The sequence below is a fragment of the Carassius auratus genome, chromosome 21 (assembly GCF_003368295.1).
Source record: "Carassius auratus strain Wakin chromosome 21, ASM336829v1, whole genome shotgun sequence".
NCBI classification, from domain to species: Eukaryota; Metazoa; Chordata; class Actinopteri; order Cypriniformes; family Cyprinidae; genus Carassius; species Carassius auratus.
This window is the reverse complement of record NC_039263.1, coordinates 10,593,271-10,621,114: the sequence shown is the minus strand read 5'-3', so window position 1 is coordinate 10,621,114 and position 27,844 is coordinate 10,593,271. Positions and strand designations below refer to the sequence as shown.

Genomic DNA, 27,844 nt, shown 5'->3' with positions numbered 1-27,844 from the left:
TGTCATTTCAATGTCCAACAACTTTCAACAATAGGCTACTTTAAAAATGTTCGCGATTCATTCTCCACATCTCCCCCTTATAGTCTACGTAATAACCCGCCCATATCAATAATATCAAATAGCCTGCTGTCAAAAATATTTGTCTATCACTGTGTAATGCGCCCTTCGAACAAAACGTCCAAAAGGAAAAAAAGAAGAGTTGTTTTCGAAATGTATGACACAGAAGTATGTCCCGGATTTATAAATTAATTTTCGAAGTTCATGGAATGGTTTCAAAGTCCTCTTCTCTGAGTTACCCAAAACCTCTTGGTGTTAAGAATCCGTAAGAATCCGTTTGGTGTTGCTTTGGGAGGTTGTCTAGTGGTAAAGCAAATAGTTTCTTGGGATATAAATTGTCAGAGTTTGAGGTTTGCTCTCGAAAAGCAGAAAGACATGGCCATCTAGTGGCACGATGTTCATGCATTAAAATTGAAGAAACCCCTCCCAACTTCCTGTCTGTTCAACATAACCTCTCATGTGTTCACATTTTAACAGGCCTACAAACATTTAGCCCAGACTCATCTGACTGTCTGTCTATCTATCTATCTATCTATCTATCTATCTATCTATCTATCTATCTATCTATCTATCTATCTATCTATCTATCTATCTATCTATCTATCTATCAAGCTGTCTGTTCTAACTCTGGGTGGGATACAAAAAACTGAAAAAAACTGAAAGCCTTTTTACATGAGATTTCATAGGCTATAAATGATCAAAGGATAGTTTCATTCAAATAAAAATGTGTCATTATTAGCCTTTTTCTTATAGCAAAAAAGGGGAAATGTATAGCAGTGCACTTGAACCTTTTTCCATACAATCACTACCATATCAAAGTTACATAGCCTACACAACTCAAAAGTCAATGTGTGTGTGTTTTTATTTATTTATTACTTCATGTGCATCACAGCCACATTCCCATCCACTTTCATAGTATCCTTTATGAAAATCAACCATGGTTGTGCCACAAATAAAAACCACAAACCATACTTAAACCATGGTAATCACAAATTAACCATGGGTTTACTATACTAACTGTATAGTGTGGTTAAACAAATAGTTATTAATAACCACAGTTACTACACTTTTAGTACAATAAAAACTTAGTTATTTTTTGTAAGGGATAGAAGAGAGCAGCCTGAACATTATTCAAAACTGCAATTTTTTTTTTTGTTCTGTACCAAAAATATTTTTTGTAAATTTGTAACGATATGGGCCCAGTTTGGGGTAAATTATTCATTTAAAGTTTCCCATTTATAACAGTAATTGTGGTGGAAAATGATAAGCCCACGATGTTCTCACGACTCCTCCTTAGTTCAGGTAGTTTCATCTCGAGTGTGCGGTTGTGATGATACGGGATTTCCCTGTGATGCATATGTTGTACACTGTAAACTAACAAGACGACGCGACAAACCCAAGAACGAAGCTGAACAGAGCTGACAGCGCACTCGCTTGCAGTGCAGACAGACTGTTACGCCCTCTTAAACACTGTCATAGCCACATTTACTTCGGTAAACTTCCTCAAATATGCCGTTAAGCCATTAACTTCCTCTCTGAGGGGTGAACGCACTCACGTCCTACAGACTTCAACAATTACTTCCACAGCAGCGGGATTTCGGTCCTCGAGAGCATCTGATATGTTTGGTAAGATATGTTTGTTACTAAATCGTATTTAGTCCGGTGATATACAGTTGAAAGTTTTTTAGACAACATGTTTATGCGTTTATTCATTCATGGCTTGGTTTGCTGAAGAGAAATAGCGCAGAGGGTGATTTAGAATTTGGTACGTGTGAGGTTTTGCTAAATTTGCTGTAATGTTCTTGGTTTGGAACGCGTCTTGATGAATAAGCTGTGCTTGAGCTTTTAAATCAGAGAGCAGGAATAGGGGCCACTCCCATAGAAATACACCGAGCACTAAAGTACTGTAATTAAGAGTATGTATTGACAAGTACCGTTCTATGCGAATAAAAGTCAATTTGCTGACTTCAACTTTGAACTCAATTAATAATGACGCCAAACTATAGGCTAGTTTCAACCTCCAGCTACGAGTTCATGACCATTTTGACCACTTTGAATTTAAGTAGGCTACTGACGAGAAAAAGCATAGTACAAAAGACGAATTACTGTGACAAATTATATGTATATAAACAAAGATGTATTTTAATGTACATTATACATTATCACAAAACCTATCCTCCTGGTGTGAAGACCTTTCTGTGGAAATTTGGTTGAAACATAATATGGCCCTTTGGAGAAAATGAATGGGAAATTATGCAAATTTGGAGAGAAAGATAAAAAGTCAGTTGGGTTTTCCAGAAGGAATGAGGAACTAAGAAACATCCTCATTTTAAAATCCAAAAGAGCCATGCAGAAGTTGGGATATTTATCTGTTTCCGACCCAAATAGCAGCTTCCATTAGAGAAATCTTATTTGCTTTAGCATTTTTTACTAACCTACCACGGTCATGCTAGTTAGCCAAAATAATAGCCCATTTGTGAGAGGACCTTCCACACTCAGAGCCGTTATTGTTAACTTCCTAATGTGAAAATACTGTTGCACAACAGCTGAATATCTTGAATGACACAAGGGGCTCGCTGAGGCACACTTTTCTGCAGTGAGTCATTGGAAAATGGTGACTTGCTGTGTCATAAATTGTGACAGTTCCCATGATCCGTTTTTTTTCTTTTTATTTTCACCTGCTTATGTGGAGAAAATACAGAGGATATCGTGTGCAATTACCATCCCTTTGACAGTAATGCCTTAGTTTATGTTCTATGATAAAATTCTAGATTCAGTAAGAATGGATAAAAGTAGCTGACCACTTCTAGTTTTGATTGCTTTCTGCATACTTTGCAATCTAGTGTAAGTTCTCCTTTTGCTGCTAAAGTAGCCTTTAGGACGGCCTGTTCCTCTGTTGGCTTACGCATGATCACTGATAACGTGTGATAAACTTAAAAAACATTAAACAGGGCCATAACCACTAGCCTATAGACATTAAAGGTTTTCCGATGGTTGATTCTTAAAATATTATATTAAGTTGCCATATCCTGAACATCTACAGCATGACTTGAACCCTACCCCAAGAATTTCACACAGTAAAGCTGTTAAAAAAATGTATAATAATAATTTGTCACTAGATCTCTATTGTTTTTGTTTTTTTTTATATAACACTGAGCAGTTCTGCTGCTAACCATCGCTATTGTGATATGACAAAGCGGTGTTGTAAGTGTCAGGACAGACTCCACCCAGACTGAGCTGTCAGTGCTGTTTCTTTCAGCTCTTGGTTTACTAACCACACTATAACACTAACGCCTTGCAGAGGAGGGCAGGGCTCGGAGTATTTCTCTCTCTGAGCGTCTCTGGAGATTGGGTAGAGTCCGTCTCACTCCTTTCTCCTGGGGTCAAACATCTGCCAGACCCTTGGAATAAGTGAGAAAGAAAGAGAGAACTGAGCTTTTGGGTTGTAACTCCACCGCTCTCAGTTGCTGTGCGAGAATCGACCTTGCATTTGCTACAAGCAAGATGGATTGGATATCATGATCAAACTATTGGGGAAACAGCCTATCATGTAACAAAAATGTTAATTATTAACAGACAATAACATGAAAAAGTCCCAAACAGCTGTTGAAATACTTTAGAAAGTGCTTTGCTGACAGTGCTTCATGCTGGCCTCTGATGTAACGGATAAAACTGGTCAGTAAATCTACTTTCCAGCTCCTTTTCCACCAAAACAGCAATTACCCATGTTGACTTTGCACAGGCTTTCACAAATGTTGAATTATCTAGATATGTGTATCCAGACTTCCCCTGACATTAAATGTCTTCAGCATTAACATAACCACACGTCTTCTGACATTTTCCAGTGTACATGTTTTAGAACATCTCAATCTGCGTGTCATGCTTCCTACAGAGAGCAATTTGAGTCATTTTCATGAAACAGATTGGTCATATTTCCATTGAATATGTCCCAGATGGAAAGTGGAAAGAAAGATGAAGGACAAAGGCTCTTGTTTTTGTGCATTTCTGAGGAGGTGAATAATCCCCTAATTTACAAGTGGGAATTAATTTGTGTTATTTTATTATTTACACAGCTTATCAATAAAACTGCAAAGGGAAGTAGAGGGAAGGCTAGTGGAGGCTGACTGTATATTCAAAACATTGTTTATAAAAGCCCAAAAAATACCTCAACATGCTACACATTTGCATGAACACAAACCACTTTCCTTTTGTCCCTTTCTTTGCATGTTTGTAAATCTTTATTTCCATGATCCATTCATACTGTACATCCTGACCTTTTGAAATATATATGTGCACTGTGTGCAGTGATATTAAATTATGACACTGATATTAAATTACAAATATATATTTTTAATTAAACAGTTTTTTCAAGATATTTTTTTTTAACATTTTTATAGTTCAGTATTATAATGTATAGTGTAGTGTTTTGCCTAAATAAATTACAAATAAAATACATGCCTATATAAATATGTGTATATATATATATATATATATATATATATGTATATATATATAGTGCTTTCAAACAATTAATCGATTCATCTCATCCAAAACAAAACATAATATATGAGTGTGTACTGTGTATATTTATTGTTTATATAAATACAAACACATGCATGCATATATTTAGGAAAGATATGTTATGTTTATATATTAATTATATTTATATATAATATTAATACATAAATGTAAATGCATGTAAATATTTTCAAAATATATACTGTGTGTGTGTGTGTTTATATATACATAATAAATACAGTACACATACATATATTATGTAAACAAACACTTATTTCGGATGCGATAAATTGCTATTGATCATTTGACAGCACTAATAAATACATAATAAATATAAACAGTACACACACATATATAATGTAAACTTTTGATTTTGGATGCAATCACTATTAATCACGATTAATCATTTGACAGCCCTACTGTTAACACCAAGACTAATGTGTGTATAAATTCAGTATGAATTTAATTTGAATAAACAAACATATACAGTATGTGTAAATAAATTAATAAATAAATATGGCAAAAGCACACAAGATACACTAAATTTACTCTAAAAATGTAAATTGCAAATCAAATATCAAGGATACTACATTAATACTGACATTTGTCAAACAAGACATTTCTATTGGATTATATATTATTTTATAGTAATATTAAGGTAAGAGTTTCACTGAAGACGATAATGAATGGTGCATTGTGTATTTACATATTCTTTTATTCACCTAAGCACTGTCATGTTAACATAGAGCGGTGTCTCTTTCTCTGCAGACTGCTGAAGTCGAGTGATCATCTTTCTATCATGCAGAGCATCAAGTGTGTGGTGGTGGGAGATGGAGCAGTGGGAAAAACCTGCCTGCTCATCTCATACACAACCGGCGCATTCCCCAAAGAGTACATTCCCACCGTGTTCGACAACTACAGCTCCCAAGTCACCGTGGACGGCCGCACCATCAGCCTCAATCTGTGGGACACGGCAGGCCAGGAGGAGTACGACCGCCTTCGCACACTGTCCTACCCTCAGACCAACGTCTTCATCATCTGCTTCTCCATCTCCAGCCCCCCGTCCTATGAGAACGTCAAGCACAAGTGGCACCCAGAGGTGACGCACCACTGTCCCAGCGTGCCCATCCTTCTGGTGGGGACCAAGAGCGATCTTCGCAACGACGCTGATGTGCTGAAGAAGCTGAAGGAGCAGAACCAGGCGCCCATCACACACCAGCAGGGCCAGGCTCTGGCTCGCCAGATCCACGCCGTCAAGTACCTGGAGTGCTCAGCACTCAGCCAGGACGGCATCAAGGACGTGTTTGCAGACGCAGTGCGTGCCTTCCTCAGTCCTCAACCTGTGGCTGCAAAGAAGCCCTGTATACTCCTCTGAAAATACAGAGAGCATTGAGGTATTTTAACTGAATTACGTGTAGAAATGGTGGGAGTGGTTGTAATAACAGATATTTAGTGACCAAGAAACACGACCTTAATCTGTGAAATTAAAGAAATACAAGATTAAGTCAAATCTGAGGTTTTTACACTGTACTGAGATTTTCTTTTTTTTTATGTTTTTTTTTTTTCATAGAATTTTAAAGGGGAGAGAGTGTGTTTGGAGTTTCATAAAACCACTAAACAGATCATCTGGTATCTTATAAATACATAAAAGTAAAAAAATAAAGTAACCCTTAAAGACATCTCAGATGAAAGGGGTTCTAGTTCCTTTTTAGTGTTTGGAGACTTATTAATACTATTGGTTAATTAAGTTCTTTTTCTTTTTGTCTTTATTTAAAAAAGAAAAATCTGAGAATTTTATAGTGCTAATATAATAAAGCTTTTTTATGCACACGGCATTTGTTCTGTGATTGGAGTTACATTGAGGACAGGCCTTTTGTGTAATAAGCAACTATCTATAAATATCGTAGTCGTTCACACAGAATGCATTCTTACGTTCAAGACACAGCTGAATGTAAAGGAAACAAAGCAGGGTTTTGAGACTCTGAAAAGCTGTGTGTACTTTGACACAGCATCTTTCAAACGCAGAGCTTGTGCGCGATAATTTATACCAACAGAAAAAATGTAGCACAACTGTGCTTACTTTTTTAGGAGCCAGAGCTTTAAGCCATGAACTAAAGCGACCAGCTGTGAGGTAAATCATGGAATTACAAATTTTGCTTTGAAGCAAAAAATAAATACATTTGAAAATAGACGGTTTTAATGAGGGAAAGAACTACAATCCCATGAAGCATTGTATATGACAATCAAACTAAAAACAAGAGAAAGTAAAATATATTTGATTGTATGTGTATGTAGAAATAAAATATTTTATGTTTAATGCGTAATATGCATACATGTACAAATATTTAAATAATTGGTAGTGGGTTGTCCCTCTTTTGCATGTCGTAATTCTCTGATTGGTGGATATTTTGTGCAGGATCATGGGTAATGTAGTTTTTTACCAGGAATTCTGTTTTTGAACATGTTTTTTGCAAAAAAATAAATGATACGGTCTGATGGTTTAAACAAAACGATTAACAACCTCATAGCTCACAGAAGGTTTGTCTTTAAAGGTTTTTAAGTTATTGTTCAAAGTTTTTTACTTCCAGAACAGCACTGTCATACTTTATCCACAAGCAGCGCAGTGAAACGCAAAAACGCGTTCTGTGTGAACTGGCCCTTTAGACATACATGCTCTTATATGAGTGATGAGGGTGTTGTTGCCTGGCAACTTGTAGGCCTTACTTCCTCGTAGTGGGGAAACTGTCTGGCAGTCCCTTAAGGAAACAGATGTCCCAGCATGCACTGCGCCTTCAACTCTTCATTCTTTTCTTCCTCAGCGCTTCAGAACCTTTTTAGAAAACAAGGCACTTTCTTCACTTGATGACTGATTTGGGAGCAGCTTGTGTCGATTTAATTAGCACAATCCTAAACGAGCCATTAACGAAGAGGAAGGAAGCTTTCAATTGGCCAAAGATCGAGTTCAGCTTGTAGATTTCAGAGCTCAGGGATTAATCAACAAGCTATAAATGATCACCATTGTTCCTTTTTCTTTTTGATGAATGTATAACTTCACAGTGCCTTTCCATATATAGTTTTTATAAATGTAAGCAGACAGATTGTTGTATGTCAAATTTCAAAGCCAAGGGCAAAAGTATATTTTCATCATTGGTATTTTAACTATCGTTTTTTGTTTGTTCTGTAATGTTTAGCCTATTAGCATTAGATCAAATGTAAGCTGAAAGTCAAGAAGATCATGTTGTGGCTCATTAAGGACAATACATTCACAGCAAACAGAGAAACACTTCATTGTGCATGAATCATATGGTGATTTTTCAGTCATAACCTGTGTTGCTCAGTCTGTATGTGTGCTTTTGGACATAAATGTATGAGAAATCCCAAAGTCATGTGAAAGCAATACTTTTCAAGCATTGAATAATTCAGCTGAGAGTTGTGTGGATGCTACAGTCAGTCAGTCTCACTACTAACAGGATGCTCACTTATGAATGGTCTTGTACCATAGACATTTTTTTTATTCCTCATCATTCACACTCCTATGGACTCCCAAATTTCAGACTCTCCATATCTTGCCTCAGCTTCGCAAGTCATTCATTTTATTTATTTTATTTTTCATTTTAAGGTTTGTCTTGTATGCATTTTTTGCCTCACTTAACAATAATTTCCCAATTTTGTATAAAACATGTGTAATTACATTTTTTGTTTTGCATTTTTTGATACAAAAAAATGTATGCTAATAAAATTCAAACTGCTTATTTTAACATCCTACTACCGTTCTGAATTGTAGTCATTTATTTTAAGAAAAACTTTTGAATGGTATGGTATGGTCTTGAAACATCAAAGAATAAGGCCATTGTAATACTAGATATATAATTTCAGTAAATTCTTTTTTTATTTCAAACCATTCAGTCGTATTGATTTACAGATTAAAAGAGGAAGCAGATATGGTGTATTTAAATACAGTGTGCCAGAGCATTTCCCTATCTGACTGTGATAATGACAAGATACTGAACATATTGAGTCAAAACAGCGTGAACCTGATATCTGGTCTCTCTCTCTCTCTCCTCTCTCTCTCTCACACACACACACACACACACACACAAATGCCTGGAGCTTTTGCTGTAGGTAGTGATTACAGCAGAGTTGTTCAGACAAGTCAAAGTTCACTAGAACTTAGGAACACTGTACAAATTGTGAGTTAAAAAGGAATGGAATAATTTATAAATCTCATAAACTTATATTTTATTCACAATGGAATATAGATAACATTCTGAAATGTCATGCCAAATATTGGCTCATTTTGGATTTCATGAGAGCTATACATTCCAAAAAAGTTGGAATGTATAGTTAAATGTAAAGTTAAATGTACATATAACGAACAGCTGGAGGACCAATTTTCAACTTATTAGGATAATGGCAACATGATTGGGTATAAAAAGAGCCTCTGAGAGTGGCAGTGTCTCTCAGAAATCAAGATGGGCAGAGGATCACCAATTCCCCCAATGCTGCGGCGAAAAATAGTGAAGCAATATCAGAAAGGAGTTTCTCAGAGAAAAATTTAGTTTGAAGTTATCATCATCTAGTGTGCATATCATCCAAAGATTCAGAGAATCAGTAACAATCTCTGTGCGTAAGGGTCAAGGCCGGAAAACCATACTGGATGACCACCATCAATGGAAAGACACCATCAATGCTGAAAGGTATTTCCAAGTTCTAGAACAACATATGCTTCCATCCAGACATCGTCTCTTTCAGGGAAGACCTTGCATTTTCCAACATGACAATGCCAGACCACATACTGCATCAATTACAACATCATGGCTGCGTAGAAGAAGGCCAGCCTGGAGTCCAGATCTTTCACCCATAGAAAACATTTGGCGTTTGCAGACTGTTGAGGGGATGCCACACAGTGGTAAACATGGCCTTGTCCCAACTTTTTTGAGATGTGTTGATGCCTTGAAATGTAGTATCATATTAAGAGGAAAATAAGTTGATATATTTTCCCAGTTAAAACATTTGATGTCATCTTTGTTTTATTCTGAATAAAATATTGAAATTTGACATCATTGCATTGTTTTTATTCACAATTTGTACAGAGTCCCAACTTTTTTGGAATCGGGTTTGTATACTAAAACGTCCATAATCCATATTAGTGCCAAATCTGACCAAGAAAGATTGTAAAGGGAGAAGTGTGTTACCAAAAACGTCATGATTACTCACTCTCAAGTTGTTGCAAACCTGTGTCACTTTTATCCTGCAGAACACAAAAGATATTTGGAATAACCATTTTGTCCATTACAATTAATGTCAATGGGCTCCAAAAACAATGCTATCAGGTTTGGAACAACATAGCGGTGAGATAACATAATTTTAATTTTGGATGAACTATCCCCTTTAACTACAGATTTTTAATTTTGGATGAACTATCCATTTAACTATCTGTCTGCTACATTCTGTTTAAACAAACTTGAAAAGGTCAGAGTTAGACCATCGGGAATGCTGGAGAAGGGATTTCCTTTAGTGCTCTTCTGCATGCAAGCTTCCTTTATCAGTGAGTAAATAAACAACACTCCCAATTTGGCATCCGAATGACATTTGGCTTGAAATCTTACTAGTCTATTTCTGTTGTCACTCATTATCTGTGCTTTTCCCTGCATGTCCAGAAACCGCCCCACTCTCTGTTGCCTGACCACTCTCATTTGACTATGAAATGAGCTCCTGTTTGCCCGTTCCTCTGTAATGTTTGACTTGAGCCTCACCAACAGCAATTCTACTATATAATCACCATCTTTTTCTGATATACAGTATATTTTGAAATTAAGACGTGGAAATAAAAGAAGAAAAAACAAAGGTTATTTGTGTAGACTTTATATTACACTTAATTTCCTTCTACACAAAAGGAACTCCAATCTGAAACCTCTGTTATAAGATTACTTTAAAATAAGAAAATAAATGAAATAATGTAGGCTGATCAAAATGAATTGAATTATTTTTATTTGTCTAAATCATCTGAAATGCTACAACTGAATTTAAGCATAACAAACTTCAAGTATAGAATAACATACTAAGGCAACACTTTAATTTGCAGTGTACTTGTTATATGTTACATTAACTTACTTTAGTATTAACAGTAAATTATACATAGTTAAACAACTTACCCAAATCAAACCCTATCCCTATAGTAATACTTAACTGTATTAGGCTATTACACGTATACAAGGACACCTTAAAATAAATAATTATTCCAATACCTATCAGTAAAAAATCATTAACATCAGCCATTAATATATGGGATACCGATATATCCAGTAAATATAAATGTGCTAATATCAGAAATGATTCACTTACTTTTTATCCAAATATTTATTTGACACCAATTTAAAAACAGTATTTTGGTACATCATAAAAAGCATTATTATAATAAATCATGTTCACAACATCATATTGCACTGTACCAGTTTTCTCATTCAACCAATGGCAACATCATATTTTAAAATGCATCCTAAGGGCCCGTGTTGTCCACGATCAATAACCGCTCGACATTAGACCAAAGAAATATGTACGAACTAATGCTCTAGCCACTAAAGGTACACAAGCAACGCTGTGCAAAAGGTCGTTTAAATGACTTTTCACATGATTTACATTGTAGCGTTTAGAAAGGAAGAGAGAAATGTCTGGTGTGACTGAACCAAATGTCTTTCAGTAGCGTGATCAGTCAGTGTGTATGAAACAGCAGCTGCAAACCAACTCGCACAACATCAAAGTCCATCAGCACTAGAGTTCAATTACTTTTACACTTGCAAATATGTAACAACTAATACGCAAATATTTTAAACTTCACGTCACTTCGTGTAAACCTAAAGCATGACCCTGACAAACCAATTAGAAAGAGACAGACATGGCACTACACATTTTGATTTAATGTGCCCCTAATATGGATTTTTGAAAATGACCTTTTATGCAGTGTGTAACACAGTAAGACATCCCGCAGTTTTACATCTGAAAGTGCACTGTGCATAAAGTGATTGTCTCTCAGAAGAAAGAGTCGACTCTGTATCACTTAAAGAATCCCCAGCTGTTTCATGTTGATGTCAACATGAAACATTAGCATACTGCCCGCCCACTTTTCTGTCTTTTCAGTCTGAATGAAAATGCAAATTCATTTTTTTGCAACTAGATGCCACTTTTGGAGCGGTAAAAATAGCAGTTTCCCAGGTAACGCTGTAAACAAAGCAGCGCTGCTAACAAACACTGCTTTATCAGACATACAGAAATGGTAAAATTAGACCAATCGGACCAATCACCGCTGACTAGCGTCATGCAAAGGAGGGGTTTGGAATATGAATTGTTGAGCGAATCGCTTGGGATTCCTTAAGCAAGTAAGGTAAAAATATTTATTAAAATTTATATAAGACAATGAAATGTTTTTTGACCTTGCATGCATATCAGCCTGTTGTTGGGGACTCCCAAAACCAAAATATGAACCTTTCATAACCCATAATAGGGGCACATTAACCAACTAAAATAAATGCATTTGAAGTAATGAATCAGCTGTTCCAATTACACCTGAATAAACAATGTCATCTTCTAATGTAGCACACCACTGACAATGATCTTTTAAACAGTTTGAGTTAAAAACAAAATTTGTGAACAGTCATTGCTCCATCAGTGTCGACCCTGAATCAGCACGAGTGCCGCCCTCAGAGCCCTTGTGTCTCAAGTTTCAAGGAGATGATGCAAGCATTCACTTCCTGTGTCAAAAGAGCTTTCCATCTGGAGGTGTTGCAACCATCACCTCCTTACCTCCAAAGTCCCAGTAGGCCGTCATGTGGAAGGCCATGTTGGACAGCACCACCAGATACTCACACACAGCAAATGATGTGTAAACTGCCATAGAGAGACAACAGAAATGTCATTTAAATGGCAAAACATATTATTATTTAAATTGAATAAATAGTTGTATTCGCCTTCAGGCCATCCATGATCTAGATGGAATTTAGCATTACATCATTGGCTCACCAATCGATGCTTTGGTCCCTATACTGAGGTGAATTTGCGAGTTCATGTTAAGCATGTAAAATCTCCAAAATGGAACAAGTGTCAAAGTGGAACATGGGTGGGGTGAATAACAGAACGAAGATGTTGCACTCACTTCCTGCTTCACAGTCAGTGTTGTGCCGCTTGTAGAAGTAAGCAGCCAACAGACAGAAGCAACCGTTGAAGAGGAAGAGGCGGAGCTTCTGGCGGTATGACATCATCTCCTGATGTCAAACAGGGTTTGGGTAGATGCAGTATAGAGAAAGAGAGAAGAAAGACACATAATGTCACCAGTTCTCTTCTGCAACAAGATGTGGGGCAAGCAGGTGGGACGAGGTTCTGTAAAAGGCACAGCAAGCACTTCCCCCGAAGCACTCGACCCAGCTGCACTTTCACAGCAATAGAAATATAAAGCTACACTGCGGTCTCTGACACGTCGACTCCCATGATTCTCACCCAGCAGCACAAGCAACACCTTTTATTAGAGCTGTGCTCGTGGTGTCAAGATCGCCGGCGTGTTAAGAACATATCTGAATAATTACTGTGTCAGATGAATCTAAAAATGGTCATACACGATCGTTTCATCCAATCAGAAAAGGACTTGCGTGTATGGATTGTTCGCTGAAATCACAAACATTTGGTCTTTTTAAAAAATTATGTTCGTTATAGTATGAAGGAAATCCAGGTATATGTTACTGCCAGTAAAGTGAGGTATGTATATTTGGATGCATTATAAAAAAAAAGCATTTTTTTATAATGCAATCAACAACTGAGCAGTCCAAATAAATTAATCAATAAAAATGTAAATAAATAAACACCTAATCTGCATTACATTTTCCTGTTTCCACCTGGGCTTACACCATAATTCACTATTTTTATATATTAAAATTTAAAACCAAAGTAGGGCTATACATTACACGAGAGACTGGCTTATACTGCCCTCTGTCGGTCAGTTGCGCACGCCCAGAATACAGAGAAGTCATTACCTCTGCACTCAGGGAATACTTTGCAATCAAGGACCACAGCTTGCAGGTGCACATCATGTGGAACAGGGAGCTGCCAATAAACAAGATGAAGCCGCTCTTATGGACACCTGTGGACCACATGTACATACACAGCATTAAAAGCCATGTACGAAATGCTTGTACTATACAGATCCCTGCATTTGCTTGCGCATTCAAACGAGACTCAGGGCTTCGGTCCAGAGAGGCACTTACTGTAGGTCTCATCGGAGGAGACGTAGGTGAGCAGAAGCAGCCCTACATTTTCACTTAAAGCGAAGAGGAATGTGAGAACACTCAAAAGCTGCTCCTTCAGCCTCCTGGAAAAGCGTCTGCGGTAAAAGCTCAGATATGCTGCTGCTACCAGGAAGCGTGGAGCAGAATGCAGGCCGATGCTGAACCTCCAGATGTAGCGCTCCGGTGTCAGACTGATGGCTGCGCTGATGGACGGGAGGTAGTTAGGAACCTGTGAACCCCATTCATAAAAGATCTTCGTTACAATGGCACTCCAGGTTTTGCACAGGCCAAGTGAAAAGCTGAAGCTTTTCTTCAGAAAACATAAAAAAAACTAGTTTGGATTTACTGTATGTAATCATAAAAAACGATGCGACATAATGACTACTATAAATATTAACACAAAGTCAACACACGATTGGGACAGTATATGGTTTTTGTGTTTTTCCAGGTCATCTCCATGTAATAAAAAATATGTATATGAATATGAATAAAGTATATGAATAATGCAGTGCTAATTGATATCATTTATTACAGTAGGTTTTAGAAACTGTAAAATATATTTTCTGCTTTATTCTATGATTTAAAAAAAGGCAAAAACGTGCATGTATACAGATCAATCAATATAGTCATTAGGAAAATATATGATTAATATTATAGAATACAAATGATTGGTTATGGTCCAGAAGCAAATAAAATGAATAATAATAATAATAATAATAATAACCTGTCAATTACACGCTAATTGTCATGTTGGTTAAATTGTTACTGTCTTGAGTTATTATTTTAAAGTAAAGTTAAAATGCTTAAAAACACTGACTTCATGAGCTTCATACTTGGCTAATTAAATAGAATATATATACAATTGTAAATGTAAAAATTAAAAATAGATTTTTTTTTCTGATAGTGTAAGTAATGTTTATTTTAAAAAGAAAATGTGACTGGGACAATAATTTACATTTGATTTTATTATTATTATTTTATTTTTTACAAATATTAAATACACAACTTTGAGGACTTATTCGTTTCAGAACACCACTGATATATAAACTAAATAGCCAAAGGTATAAGGAAACCCTCTTCAAAAGAACAGGTTTGACTACTTTCAAGAGTCATGAGGCGTCTATTTGGCGTTCATTTGCATAGTCAACACTGGGGAAAACTGGGCATTGAAATAACAGGACATAAAAGACATAGACATACGTGGAGAGATATACGTGGAGAGCACTGACATTTTGAGTGACTTCAGTGACCATAGGCAGAACAAACGGACAATAAATCAAGTGTATGAATAATGCAGTGCTAACTGATTATCATTTATTACAGTAGCCTTTAGAAACTATAAAAGGCAAAACGTGCATGTAAAAATAAAATTAAATAAAAGCAAATAAAATTAAAATTAATTTAGTAATTTCCATGAGTTTAAGCATACAGTGCTATTCAAGAGATTTGTGTGCTTGTAATTTTATAGCAACAGTTTGGACATAACCTTTTTCTATTCTAACATGACAATACCTCTGTGTAAGGCAAGGTTAAAAACGAAATGATTGATTCAGTCAGTGGTAGAACTTGAGTGGTCTGCAGAAACCCAGCTCAACACATCTGCTTTGACTTTAAATACAGACCTTGAGCCGAAAACTCATCACCAAACACCAATGACTGCCAGACAACAGTACTGGGATGTGAGTCTAGCTCTCACCTTGCAGTGTGTCTCGGTCGCCTCAATGTAGTGGTAGAGCAGAGCCAGCACGATACAGGCGACGAGGCCGAGCAGAGGCAAACACACGGTGATCACCGCTAACCGCCTGAACGGCACACGGATCAGAGCCTTGTCTCGAGCCACAGATCCGTACGGCACCTGTTGCATCTTCCCTCATCTAATTACAGCTCCAGATGTGTCAACATCTACAGATTGACGCTACGGAACCCCCTGTAGGTGCAATGATGTCAGCATCTCTAAACTACAGCCCGAGCTCAAGTTTATGTCTTGAGTTAACTTACATAACGTTACTTAGCGACTGTTCGCTCACCTCCTGCTCATAGATGTGCGGTTTCATTGAAACGTTAGACGATTTCTAAACGAAGCGATATTCAGGTCAGTACCGGTAAATAAGGAGTTAATATTTCTATTCAATCCAAACTGTAAAAAGGCTCGATTCTCCGACTATTATTCTGGATATGAGAGTAAAGACCGCGAACGCTTCCGGTTTTGTTGCACCAGTAGTTTTCATAATAAAAGTCCTTGTTGCGAGCCTACATTTTTCATTTCAGGACCATAACTAGTTACATATCTGCGTATTAAAATATATATTTTGTATGCAGTTTATGAACACTGCCATGCTGTTCAGTATACATTTCTAGACCCAATATTATGTTAAAAAAAAAAAAAAAGATTTTTATTCAACATATTTCGTTTTCTTGTACGTTTCACTGACAACATAGTTAAGGAATGTAGAACATTCTTTTGGGGGGGAAATTATCTTTAAATTGGCTACATTATGTGCCCCCTCTCACAGTTTTGTGTACAATGAAGCACAATGATCCTTTCAGGTCCAGTAAATATATAATTATTGCACCAGAGAAACAAAAAAAATTCAAAAGACCATTAGGTTCTCCATATCAAATCCACAGTGACATGACAGTCTTAATAATGCAACAGAAACAAAAACCAACCACACTGCAATGATAAAAAAAAAAAAAAAAAAAATGTATTGCTAACAGACATCCGACACATCGCTTCCAGTCAGTAGATCAAATCACAGGACTGTTTTTGACAACCTGGTGCATTGCTGTATTTTAAAAATGGGCCCACAATATGTGTTAAATACAACCAAATAATTTTCTTTTGAAGAAAAACAAAACATGAGGGTCTCATCCACTGCACGGTCTTTGAAATGACAAAACAAACAAAAAAAAAATCCAATCGGCTCTCTCTTGTTCCAAATAGCGCTCTCAAAGTTGGTTCCGGTAGAGAAGACAAAAGAAAACATCTGCAAAGTCTGGACAGGCAAGAGCTGGGAGTGTGGGAATGTTAAAGTATACATGTCAGGGTCTCTTGGCCCAGTCTACTAGAGATGTTCTCATCTCTCTTCCACAGCGTTCATCACTCCTCTGGATCCCACACTTCCCGCAGGAGGGGTCAGTCAGGAGTCACTGTCTGAGCCGTTGCTGCTGTCCCGACTGATCTCAATCTGCAGCGAGGGCAAGTTGTCCAGCCGGCTTTTCTTCATCTTGCTGGTCTGCTGCTCCTTCTGCTTGATCATTGCTCCCCACACCTTCTGCAGCTGAGTGTCATCCTCTTCATCCTCATCAACTCCGTCAGATTCCTCATCATCTCGTCGCCTTATTCCTCTTGAGGAAGATGCTCGGGAAGCAGCCTTGTCATCGTCTCTATGAGACGGGCCGAGGCGGCTCCACAAGCCTCCTGAAAACAACAATTACTATTAGTATTAGAAAAACAATCATCAAGAGAAAAAAAAAAAAAAGAACGTTGACTCCAATTATACCCGTTTTCTTGTCTTTGGAGGACTCTGAGTGGAGACCACGGCTCTCGAGTTTTGCCACTCCGAGTCGGCTGCGCACGTCCGTCAAAGGCTCTCTCCGAGACGCAGTGTTTCTAGAGATGACGGGAGAGACAGAGCGACGTCTCTCTGGAGAGTGTGGTCTCTTGCCTAATCTCTGTCTCACATCTGTGGAGGGAAATTGTCTCCTTTTATTGCCCACATTTGCTCAGCATGAAAATGGTCAAACATATGTTTTTTGTGTTTCAAGATTCTTAAGACTTTTTTTTTTAATAAATAAATAAATGTGTCCATACAAAACAAAAAGAAGAATAAACTATAACAAATGATTTATTATAATTAAACACCCTGGAGAACACATTCGAATCATGACCGAAATACATTGGGACTCTTATTTTAAAATATCTATGCTTGACTACTTCCAGCAGCTCATTCCAAGAGATGGAAATAAAATATGCACTCTTATAACCATCTACAATATAAACACTGTAAACATATGTTTAAACAGTATACCATAAGCAATCTATTGGCATAAATGCACATGATTAATTGATTGTGAACTGCTCTTAATGTGCAACAGTGCGAGCATGCAGATCTCACATTTATTTCATTCAATCACAGCCTTTTTATATCATCACATAAGGCCATATCTCAATTCCAAAGTTTAAGATTTCTTAAAATTAAATTTAAGACAGTTCTTATACCATATATGATATTTAATAATTTTTAATGACCTCAATCTTGACTTTTTAATAATCTTCCAGGAAACCTTGATCTGGAGCAAGTATTAAAAAAAAAAAAAAAAAATTATATTAAGAATTTTTTTTTTTTTTTATATATATTATATTAAGAAAATCTAATTTCAATGCATAAAATGCTAAACATTACATCAATACTTCTAGGTTCTGTCAGTTACTAACCTGTCGTGCTGCTTGTAGTCACTGGGGGACGTGATCTCTGCTGAGGGAGTCCCTGCCTCTTCTCCTCCAGTAACTGCCTCACATCTGTCACTTTGTCTGATGAAGACTTGGATGAGCCTCCACCTCCTCCTCCTCCTCCTCCACCAATGCGACTCTTAACACTGCTACTCGTTTCAGTCCGAATGGAGTTTCTGAGGCAGTGAATGACACAAAATGCACAATTACCATTACAGGGTATATACAGCAATCCTTAAGTTAAATTTACTACTTTTTAATACCTTTTTCACTACCTTCAGAATATTTTTTAAAACCATCACGACACTGAATTGCAAGTGTTAATCAGCGACCTTTCTATTATTTACACAGATTTTGACATATATAACATACAAAAAATAATAGATTTAGAGACTGATGTTGACAGCATATTGCACATTTATTTCACTTAGTAAATAAAAATAAAACAAATACCATAAAATGTGCAATGGAGAAAATGGATAGACCGAACAATAAGCCTGCCTGTTAGTGTTGTCACGGTACCAATATTTCAGTATTCGGTACCGATACCAGTGAAAATCCACGGTTCTCGGTACCAATTTCGGTACCAAAGCAAAACACAAAAATTTGCTAATAAAAAAAAAATAACTTTTTAGCACTAAAAATAAAACCAATGCCATTCTTTATACTTATTTAGAATTGTGTTTAAAGTTTTTCTACAAGTTATATAATTATGAAAAACAGTAAACAAGTTTCACCCAAATTTAATTTGTCTTTTAATTTATCAAATTTAAACACATTTTATGTTTGGTAAATAAAGGGGATTTGCTATTAAAATTAAAACATGGGAGAAATATTGAGATTTATATTTTTTTTAAATAAAGTTTTTTATTTTTTTGCAACAGTGGTAGCAGTATCACATACGTTTTACTAAATAATAGTAATATTTCTAGCACAATGCCCTTATGTAAAAATTTTATTTTAGGCCTAATGAATGCATATTTGTCATTTTGAAATTTCTATTTGCGCATTAGCTCCGCCCACTACCGGAGAAACCGGTATGTCTTCTGCTTTTTCGAAAATGAATATGAATAATTCTAAATGAACTCCATTATTTTGACAGGAGAAGACAACAGATGCTGAAATTAATGCAAGCGTCATGCGCTTCAGTCTATGTAGTAAATAAACCTGCACGTCTCTGCCATTCATTAATTCACACAGAGAAGCGCAGAACACGGATATTTCAAACAACTTTTGCGGCTTAACATTTACAGATACTGGTCCATATGGAGATTTGATTTGATTAATTTATGCTTTCACAAATCCCATGACTGTCCATATTAAAATGTAAGTTTCATTTTCATGACTGGATTTTGAGATTCCGTACTCGTTTTCTGCTTCGCGGAAATCATAGCGCTGTATGCGTCAAGAACCGGGTTTGAACGGGACCTCGGTACTACCGGTCGTTAACCCAGCTATTAGAAAACTTGCATTTGTCCATGAAGACGACGATGGTTGTCCAGTCGTTGAAGATATGCCTTGAAGCAAGTCTAAAATAAAACGTAAGCCAGCCACTTCTGTTGAGCGCGAAGTGTTCTGAGATGATGCCGAACGACCACTGAATATGACGTCAGCATCAAACATACAGTGAGACGGAGACGGAAGATCTTTGATTAAGTGCCCAGATATGCTAAAGCCCATATAAACGAACTAACACGAACGCAGATAGAATTTCAATCAGAATAAGACACCTGATAGTCTGGAAAAAATAATACCTAATTTGGAAAAAAAATAATACCTCTGAGACCACATTTAACACTTTTAATGGCCTTAAATTTGACCATTTTGATTTATCACTTTTTAATACTTTTTAAAACCCCGCGGACACCCTGCATTAAGAAACGGGATCATCATTAAATCTTTTCAGCATGAGGGTTAAGAGATCCTAATCCTTGACTGTAGACTCACCGAAGACTGCGAAGGTTGGTTTCTACCTCGTCGGCATACATAGTCATCTTCATACTCTTTTTGGGAGAGGGCGTTGAGATCATTTTTAGTTCCAGATCGTAGTCCATCTCATCTGAATCTGAAGAGGCAGGCGACCGTCCTCCTAAACGACTACGCACGCCTCCTTCCCCTAGCCGTGGTCCCCGTTCCCTGTCTGCCCGATCTCTGTACTCCACCACTCTATCATCAGCATCCATGTCTTCCTCTCCATCCTCTTCCTCCTCTTCCTCTTCTTCTATAGGCTCTTCTGGCAGATTCACCAGGTCAGCTGAGAAAGTGGAAGAGCTTAATAGACAGACCAAAAAAAAAAAACACTCAAGACAAAGATGTCAGTTTGTTATGTAAGAGAGTTTTACCAGAGTGTCGATGAGTGTAAGGTGGGGTGTGTCCCATACTGTCTCCAATCAGAGTCTTTTTGGTCTTCAGAACGTCACGCTGGATTCTGCGAGTGTGATATCTCCGTTTCCTATAGAAATATAGTACAATTCCAGATTAATATACAGTAACCCTCCAAAATATTAAGGAAAAAAAATGTACAGTATTTTTCGGACTATAAGTCGCACCTGAGTATAAGTCTCATCAGTCCAAAAATCCATCATGACGAGGAAAAAAAAACATAAGTCGCACTTATTTAGAACCAAGAGAAAACATTACCGTCTACAGCCACGAGAAAGCACTCTAATGTTTTCAGTGTAGACTACAGGAGCACTGTGCAGGATAGAGCGCCCTCTCGCGGCTATAGACGGTAATGTTTTCTCTTGGTTCTAAATAAATGCGACTTATGTTTTACTTATGTCCAGTGCAACTTATATATCCTCATCATGACATAGTTCATTTCTCTTGGTTCATGTCAAATTAATTTTGATAAATAAGTCGCACCTGACTATAAGTCGCAGGACCAGCCAAACTATGAAAAAAAGTGCGACTTATAGTCCGGAAAATACGGTATATACACTACCCCTAAAAAGTTAGGGATTGCTCAGATTTAATGATTTCTAATGATCACAAAGCTATGGAAAGTGTTTCTGCCACTGAGAAAAAAAAAAGGGCAATTGCGACTTCATACTTCACAATTCTGACTTACTCCTAATTGTGAGTTTTCACCTTGCAATTCTTACTCTTCTCTCAGAATTGTGTGATGTTAACTCTGTGATCTCAGAAATATGAGATTTCAATTCAGAATTTTAAGATAACCATCATTTTTTTATTCAGTGAAGGAAAAATTATACCAATGTATAAATTTTATAAAAAATTTACTAAAAACAATAATACTGTAAAAAACTGGAAAAGAAATGTTCCTATTGGTTAATCAACGTGTGACAACACCCGTAATACAGGTATCACTGCGGGGGCGTTCCCTCTTTTCTTCACTTTTAAATGCATGCACATTTTGCTTTCACTTTCAAATAGTGGCAATTCAGTGTAAAGCAATTGTTAGTTTTTAGTTCATTTGAATTTTCCCTATTTTCCTCACTTTGCTTAACTTTTAAATAGCTTAACAGCACCGTGCACATTTTACTTCCACTTTTAAATTAGCAGCATTTTGGCGTCAATTGCTTGAATGCAACAACAAAATACAACGTCAAGCTCACTTTAGCCTATTTAAAAAACATAGTACTTTTATTAACAAAACAAATAAAAATACACCATGCTACAGGGCAGGCTATGCCTAATGCTAAAGTATATGCTAAAGTATACAAGTATAAATATATATAACCAAAAAAATAAGAATCGCAGAACGTTTATTAGCAAAACGAATAAGAAAGCTTGGAGGCAGGGCATATACTGATGTCAAAAAAAAAAAAAAAAAAAGAGACAGCTTAAAGTACCTTAAACGGCAAGTCAACAGGCTTTTCAAAATCAAAAATATTGCCAAACATGCGCTTTTACATTTCGTCTGGAAACTAAATAATCCGTCATTGTCTTGTCTGTCTTACCTCTCTCTCTCTTCTTGTCAGTCAGCTCGACTCACTGGAGAAATTAAATCTAATATGTTATGCGACTGTCGTTTGGCATGCTGCATTGAGCAGCTGTTTTTGAGCAGTTTTTAATTGTGGTGTCTGCTCTTTTACTGAACTAAATTATTTTTATAACTATAAAAAAATCTAAATGATATTGGGGGTCGGTCTGCGGTGGGCAAGTGACTTGCCCGGTGTTGCAGTTTAACAACCTAATGAAAGAATGCATTTATTTGAAATAAATAAATTAATATCTTTACTGTCACTTTTGTTATATTTACTATCATGGTTAAATAAAGTATAAAAAATAATAATAATAACCATGGCACTTTGTACCTAATGAATTCTGAACATTTTTCTTACCAAGAGTTACTTAAAATGCCTTTCATGCCACCATAGTTTGGATTCCCATATTTCATGTAGTACCGACTTCTCCTGGCTGCACCCAACTCCTTTTTGTCATCTAATAAAAAGTAACAGCCAAGACTGTTAAATCAGTTTCACTGCATCATTAGCCGCGTTTCCACTGTCGGGCCAAAAGCAGGCATGCTAGTGCATGCCAGGGGCAGTCGCGTTTCCACTCTCAATTACGGGGCATGATCATGCCTCATCGGGGCTTCCTCAGGGCCAATGGCCCGGGTTTTTTGGCCCGACGAAAACCTTGGCCCAAAGCTGGCCAGCTGGGGCTAGAGGAGCGGTTATGAACAAAGGCGGAGTTTCTCAGTGTCTGGAGAGCATCAGCACCGCGGATCATTTCAGAAAGCAGCTATAACACCAGCATTAAAGACTTACTAAAATAAGTTGAGCCTTAAAACTCACTAAGTCAGCAGCGAGTGTTTGAAATAACTTGATCTGATGTGGATTATAATCAGCATACAAGGCAGAAATATTTATAACCGATGCAAAAGACTTTGCATGCACGCTAGGCATTAACATTAGTAAACATGGTAAATACGACCGCTGGAGAAATTAAACATCAGATTCTTATTCTCGACTACAATCGTGTATTTGTTTAGGATCATATTTTATCTGTCATAAGTCTCATTTAGTTTTTGTTCGGGAGCTTTTATAAAAAATATATAGAAATTATCATTATTTCTAAATGTGATGTGTATATACAGGCTTTTGTGACTTCAAATAAACAGAAACAGACTTGACTGAATAGCAGACTATGTTCATAACGCTTTATTTCTGTGTGACTCATTTTCAATCCTGATAAATTAATTCATTATGATCAGTGTATCACTTAGTATTGTAAAACATAGATGCTTTTTGGATTTAAATATTTAACAAAGCATGCAAACAAACGGACGCTTTGATCATGTTCGTTTTGTGATAGCGTAATTTCCAGTGACTTATTTCTTATTCGTTTTTCTGATAACTTCTCTTTGTTAGTGAAATGATGGGGTTGCATGATGTTGTTCCTGAGAGGCATGAAAAGGGCGGGTTTTAGTGATGCGCAGCGGAGCTTCAGACTCGACAGTGGAAACCATAGACTGTAAAAAAATATGGACGTAGTGTCAGTGACATCACCCATAGACTCCTCAATAGCGGTTTTGAAGCGCAAAGTGTGCAGAGCGGGCCGTCGCCATCCTGGCAGCGCGTCACCGCGCGACTCTCCCGGATAATCGAAAATGGGCGAAAAGGCGGGAGCTGATTGCTGAAGCCACGCCCAACTAGCGCGACGGCATTGTCAGCAGCGGCAATCCACCTGTCACTCAAGTGGCCACGCCCTTAATTATGCAGAACTTTACGTCTTAATATAATTTAAACGGATGAGTTTTAAAAAAATTCACCCCCCTCACAGTTGTCATGAAGGGCAAAATTAGCAATATAGACCAAAATAATTTTTTGAACCAGGCTGTAAACATGTTTTTTTTCTGCTGTAAAGTTGGCCATTTTACCATGGGGAGTCTATGGGACTGACTCCCTTTTGAAGCTATTAGCCCCGCCCCTCCCGCTTTAAGCCCTGGCTCGCACTGGCCTGACAGTGGAAAAGCGGCTATTGTAATGAAGAGCTCCTGACACAACTGCTTCTGCTTGTAGGCGACATGCTGAAGTATGTTTCTCACCCTGAGTGGCAAAGCGCAAGAACAGCTTGTTGTCTTTGAAGGGCTTGACTGTGGGTCGCAGATCATTCCGGAGAAGAGACTCTCGCTCTGCTTGGGAAAGCAGGCTTGTCTAGAATCAAAGGATGACATATAAGGTGCATTCAAATAAATCATAAATAAAATACACTAAATATAAGAATAACCATTAATGTTACCAGTTTACCTCTGTGGTTTCCTCTGGTTTCTTTTCGGTCTCTTCCTCAATGTCACTAGGTTTATCCTCACTGCCATCACTGCTCCCGCTCTTATCTGCTTTCGCCACTTCATCTTCATCATCATCATCATCATCATCATCTACCTCGCCTTCCTCCTCCTCCTCCTCCTCATCAGAGCCACGGTTTCGCCGAGCTGATCAGTAACAGTGTGACCGTTTTGTTTGGCAAAATTTGGTGGAACAGAGTGTCTATTTTAAGGTTACACAGTAAAATAAAAAGACTCGTATAACGAGAAGACAAACCTTTCTGCGGCTGGTCTGACAGTTCAGATGGTTTCGAGCTGTCTGTGTTTGTGACCTCTTTTTTGTCTGGCATCCGACTCAAGTTAATGAGAGCTCTGGTTGAAGTGATGTCGTCTAGCCAAACCACGTTGCCTGGAAACAGTGTGATTTGACTAGGAGGAGCACCACAATCCAGCTTTAAACAAAACTTTTCCCGTTTCCGATTTAGATTTGTATGCATTCAATGTACAATTATGAAAGGGTGGTAATATCAGGGAGGCTGTACTTACAGGAAGTGTCATCTATCCACTCAATGTGGGCAGGCGGATACTCTTTAAAGTAGCCGAAAACATCCTGAGTGCTCATGTCATCAAGTCCACTCATGTGTAAGGCTTCCAAACGCGCCTTGGGGATTGCTAAAGAGAGAGTTGGAAGAGATACTTAAGGCATAATTCACTAAAAATTAACACTGGGTCATCATTTACTCAACGTAACATCTTTCCAATCCTCATGCTCATAAATGAGAAAGAGGTCACAAGATTTCAAGAGAAACATCATTGGTTAAACTACTATTTCGGACAATGCAAAAACATTTTTCTTCTGTGTTGTGATTGTACAGCAGAGTATAATGGATTTTTGAAACCACAAAAAAAATATAGGCTGGACATGGTTGTTGACCGGATTTTAAGATGTAAGGGTTTCCTCAAAAGTGCAGGCAGATGAATGTGAGATTGCAAGTACAGGTTTAAGGGGAATAAATGATCGGAGAAGTACTGCAAATGTCACCAAAGACAAGTCTGATGTATTCACTAGAAAAGCCCAGTCAATGCATTTTGATTAAACATTACAATTACATTCAAAGCACTTTTTATAAATGAAAACATCGATGAATAGTTCACAATGTGATCTATAATATGCATTTAGAAAAACCGACAAGGCTAATTTTTATTTCATTGACTTGAAATCAAATTTTGAGCTACAGCGGTGAAGAATGCATACCTTTCTTCAACACATCCCGGTCTAGAACAACATTCCTCTGAGCCAGATTTTCTTCGGCGCGAAGATGAAATCTTCTTGCACGCTTCTCCTTTTTTTCAATGGCCTCCTGAACACGTACAAATGTTGTGAACAACAGGTACATTAGTAGACAGACTGATATATTCAAACTACCAACTGACACTTACCTTAGACGTGACATCGATTCCAGTGATAAAGGTGCCAGCCTTGTTTTCATAACGTCTGCTGGTGTCCTGTTGAAACAGTTTTAATCATGTGAGCAGCAAATACAAAAGAGCCTTTTCACTAACGTTAGTTAGTCTGAAATTCAAGGTGATCTGGATTTTCCCCACAATACAGCTTTATACGGTCATACTAGACCAGAATAATTTCAGTTATTAACCAATTAGTATAGGAATAACACTGCGCCGAATGAAAAGTCTGTCAGTATCAAGAAACTTGGGCCAAATATTTAAGTTACATCAATTTCCCAAGATCCCCCTAAACAACAAACCGACACTACACATTACGCAAATGTATTCTAACCCACCATAAACACTACCATAATATTTTCAAAAGCAGGTATAGTGCTGTGATGAATACTAGCTATAAACTAAACACCGCATCGGCTTCACCAACCACCGGCTTACTGAACCACGCGAGGTCGTGGTTTGAAAGAGGCCTACGGACTCACCGGCAACAGCTCCTTTAAACTTCGGCGAACGGGGATGGACTCCAGCTCTCCCTCCTCCACCTCCATGGGTTCCGCTTCCCGGACATCTCGGTCCGAGTCTGATTCCGAGTCTGACTCTGACCGGTCAGACGCGCTCTCGGACTTCACGGACACCCGCAGGCTGCGCACCTCCGCCATGATCGCACACTAAAATGAACAGCTAGAGGCTAACGGCTCACTTTCAGTGAAGTGAACGGAGTCTTACGGTAGCTGTGCTATAACTGTATTCGAACCTCACACACCGCCAGGAGACGGTCGTTGCTAGATTGTGACCCGCCCTCTTTGACTAAAGAAGATTATTCATTCACTAACATTCATATTTAGGATGTAATGTATTGTTATGCACAGAGAAAGAATCCTGATATTAATTATCTTTAAATGTTAATGAAAATAATGTAGGCTGATCACCTAAACTAAATTACAAACTACATTTCGTGTAAATAAAGTTTACAAGACGTTTTACTTGTAGCCTTACTTTTATAAAAAGCACAATAATATTTTCTTTCAGATTTCAGTGGCCAATTGGATGCAATATAATCAATTAAATGTATTTTACATCTCTCTCTCTCTCTCTCTGTGCGTACGTACGTACGAGTGTAGTGGGGCGTCTGAGCGTGCTGGTTAGAGCGAGCGTGTAAATTGAGCATTTTGAAAGTGTTTTCTTATTTATTTATTTTTTTTTCTCCTCCTCTTTGTTCTTAATAATAATTGTTTTAAGATTATTGAGTATTTGAAGCCGCTCGCGGCTTTTGTCGCGTGTCGGTATGGCCTCTGAAGTTAGTCAGGGAGTCTCACACCTGTCGTTGCGTAATGGCTGCAGGTGTGTACCTGAACTTGGCGTGAGCGTGGAGGATGTTCTCGTGGTGGTGGGAGAAATTATAGGCTTCGACAATATTCTCTCAGCATCGCGGATGAACAAAGCAGTCATCGTGTTTTTAAAAACAGAGCAGTTTGTTCACCAGGTGACTGAGAATGGATTATGGATTAAGGAAATGTTTGTGCCCGTTACTCCTTTAACGGCTCCGGCAACTAAAGTCACTATTTCTAATGTACCGCCTTTTGTCTCGAATGAGGCGATTGTTAAAGAATTAACCCGATACGGTAAAATCGCAAGTCCGGTCAGAAACATTCCATTAGGATGTAAAAACACTGATCTCAAACACGTTTTGTCATTTAGGAGACAAGTGTTAATGTTTCTGACTTCATCGGAGCGCACATTAGAGATCTCGTTCCGTGTAAGTCATGGAGATGGATCATATATGCTGTATGCAAGTACTGACAATCTAAAGTGCTTTGCTTGTGGAAATATAGGCCACAAACGCTT

General features: G+C 37.6%; 3 protein-coding genes across 5 annotated transcripts in view; 1 reads left to right on the top strand and 2 right to left on the bottom strand.

Annotated features, from left to right (window-relative positions):
* Positions 1–16,045, bottom strand: part of LOC113038438 (stromal interaction molecule 1-like) — a 47,526-nt gene extending 31,481 nt beyond the window's left edge. Inside the window, exons 1-3 of one of the 2 annotated variants that reach the window (XM_026195844.1) lie at positions 15,544–16,045; positions 13,827–14,076; positions 13,596–13,702 (exon numbers count right to left, since the gene is read on the bottom strand). In XM_026195844.1, the coding sequence (XP_026051629.1) occupies positions 13,596–13,702; positions 13,827–14,076; positions 15,544–15,711 (525 nt within the window). In that variant the 5' untranslated portion in view covers positions 15,712–16,045. The remainder of the gene's footprint in view (positions 1–13,595; positions 13,703–13,826; positions 14,077–15,543) is intronic. The other variant, XM_026195843.1, reaches the window with a different exon arrangement.
* On the top strand, positions 1,467–8,340 carry LOC113038441 (rho-related GTP-binding protein RhoG-like). 2 transcript variants are annotated; one of them, XM_026195849.1, is made up of 3 exons: positions 1,467–1,683; positions 5,344–5,969; positions 7,395–8,340. In XM_026195849.1, exon 2 carries the CDS (start codon positions 5,375–5,377, stop codon positions 5,948–5,950), a length of 576 nt encoding a protein of 191 aa, XP_026051634.1. In that variant the 5' UTR covers positions 1,467–1,683; positions 5,344–5,374; the 3' UTR covers positions 5,951–5,969; positions 7,395–8,340. The 2 variants fall into 2 exon arrangements, with proteins under 2 accessions (XP_026051634.1, XP_026051633.1); XM_026195848.1 differs by having other exon boundaries at positions 1,468–1,683; positions 5,344–8,340.
* A 353-nt stretch (positions 16,046–16,398) lies between the features above and the next one.
* Positions 16,399–26,755, bottom strand: ncbp3 (nuclear cap binding subunit 3). Its single transcript, XM_026195845.1, has 13 exons — positions 26,482–26,755; positions 25,976–26,041; positions 25,791–25,896; positions 25,082–25,207; positions 24,813–24,944; positions 24,519–24,703; positions 24,317–24,425; positions 22,608–22,707; positions 20,643–20,752; positions 20,248–20,554; positions 18,286–18,476; positions 17,351–17,533; positions 16,399–17,268 (listed from the first exon to the last, which is right to left on the bottom strand). The coding sequence occupies exons 1-13, from the start codon at positions 26,656–26,658 to the stop codon at positions 16,988–16,990; spliced, it is 2,073 nt and encodes a 690-aa protein (XP_026051630.1). The 5' UTR covers positions 26,659–26,755; the 3' UTR covers positions 16,399–16,987.
* Positions 26,756–27,844: the final 1,089 nt, after the last annotated feature.

Excerpts from the sequence above, each read along its gene's own strand:
- LOC113038441 (XM_026195849.1), top strand. The coding sequence starts at position 5,375 with ATGCAGAGCATCAAGTGTGTGGTGGTGGGAGATGGAGCAGTGGGAAAA.
- ncbp3 (XM_026195845.1), bottom strand. The coding sequence starts at position 26,658 with ATGGCGGAGGTGCGCAGCCTGCGGGTGTCCGTGAAGTCCGAGAGCGCG. Across the intron at positions 25,897-25,975 it reads GAATCGATGTCACGTCTAAG|GAGGCCATTGAAAAAAAGGA; the intron begins GTAAGTGTCAGT and ends GTACGTGTTCAG. Across the intron at positions 18,477-20,247 it reads ACCAACCTTCGCAGTCTTCG|AAACTCCATTCGGACTGAAA; the intron begins GTGAGTCTACAG and ends TCACTGCCTCAG.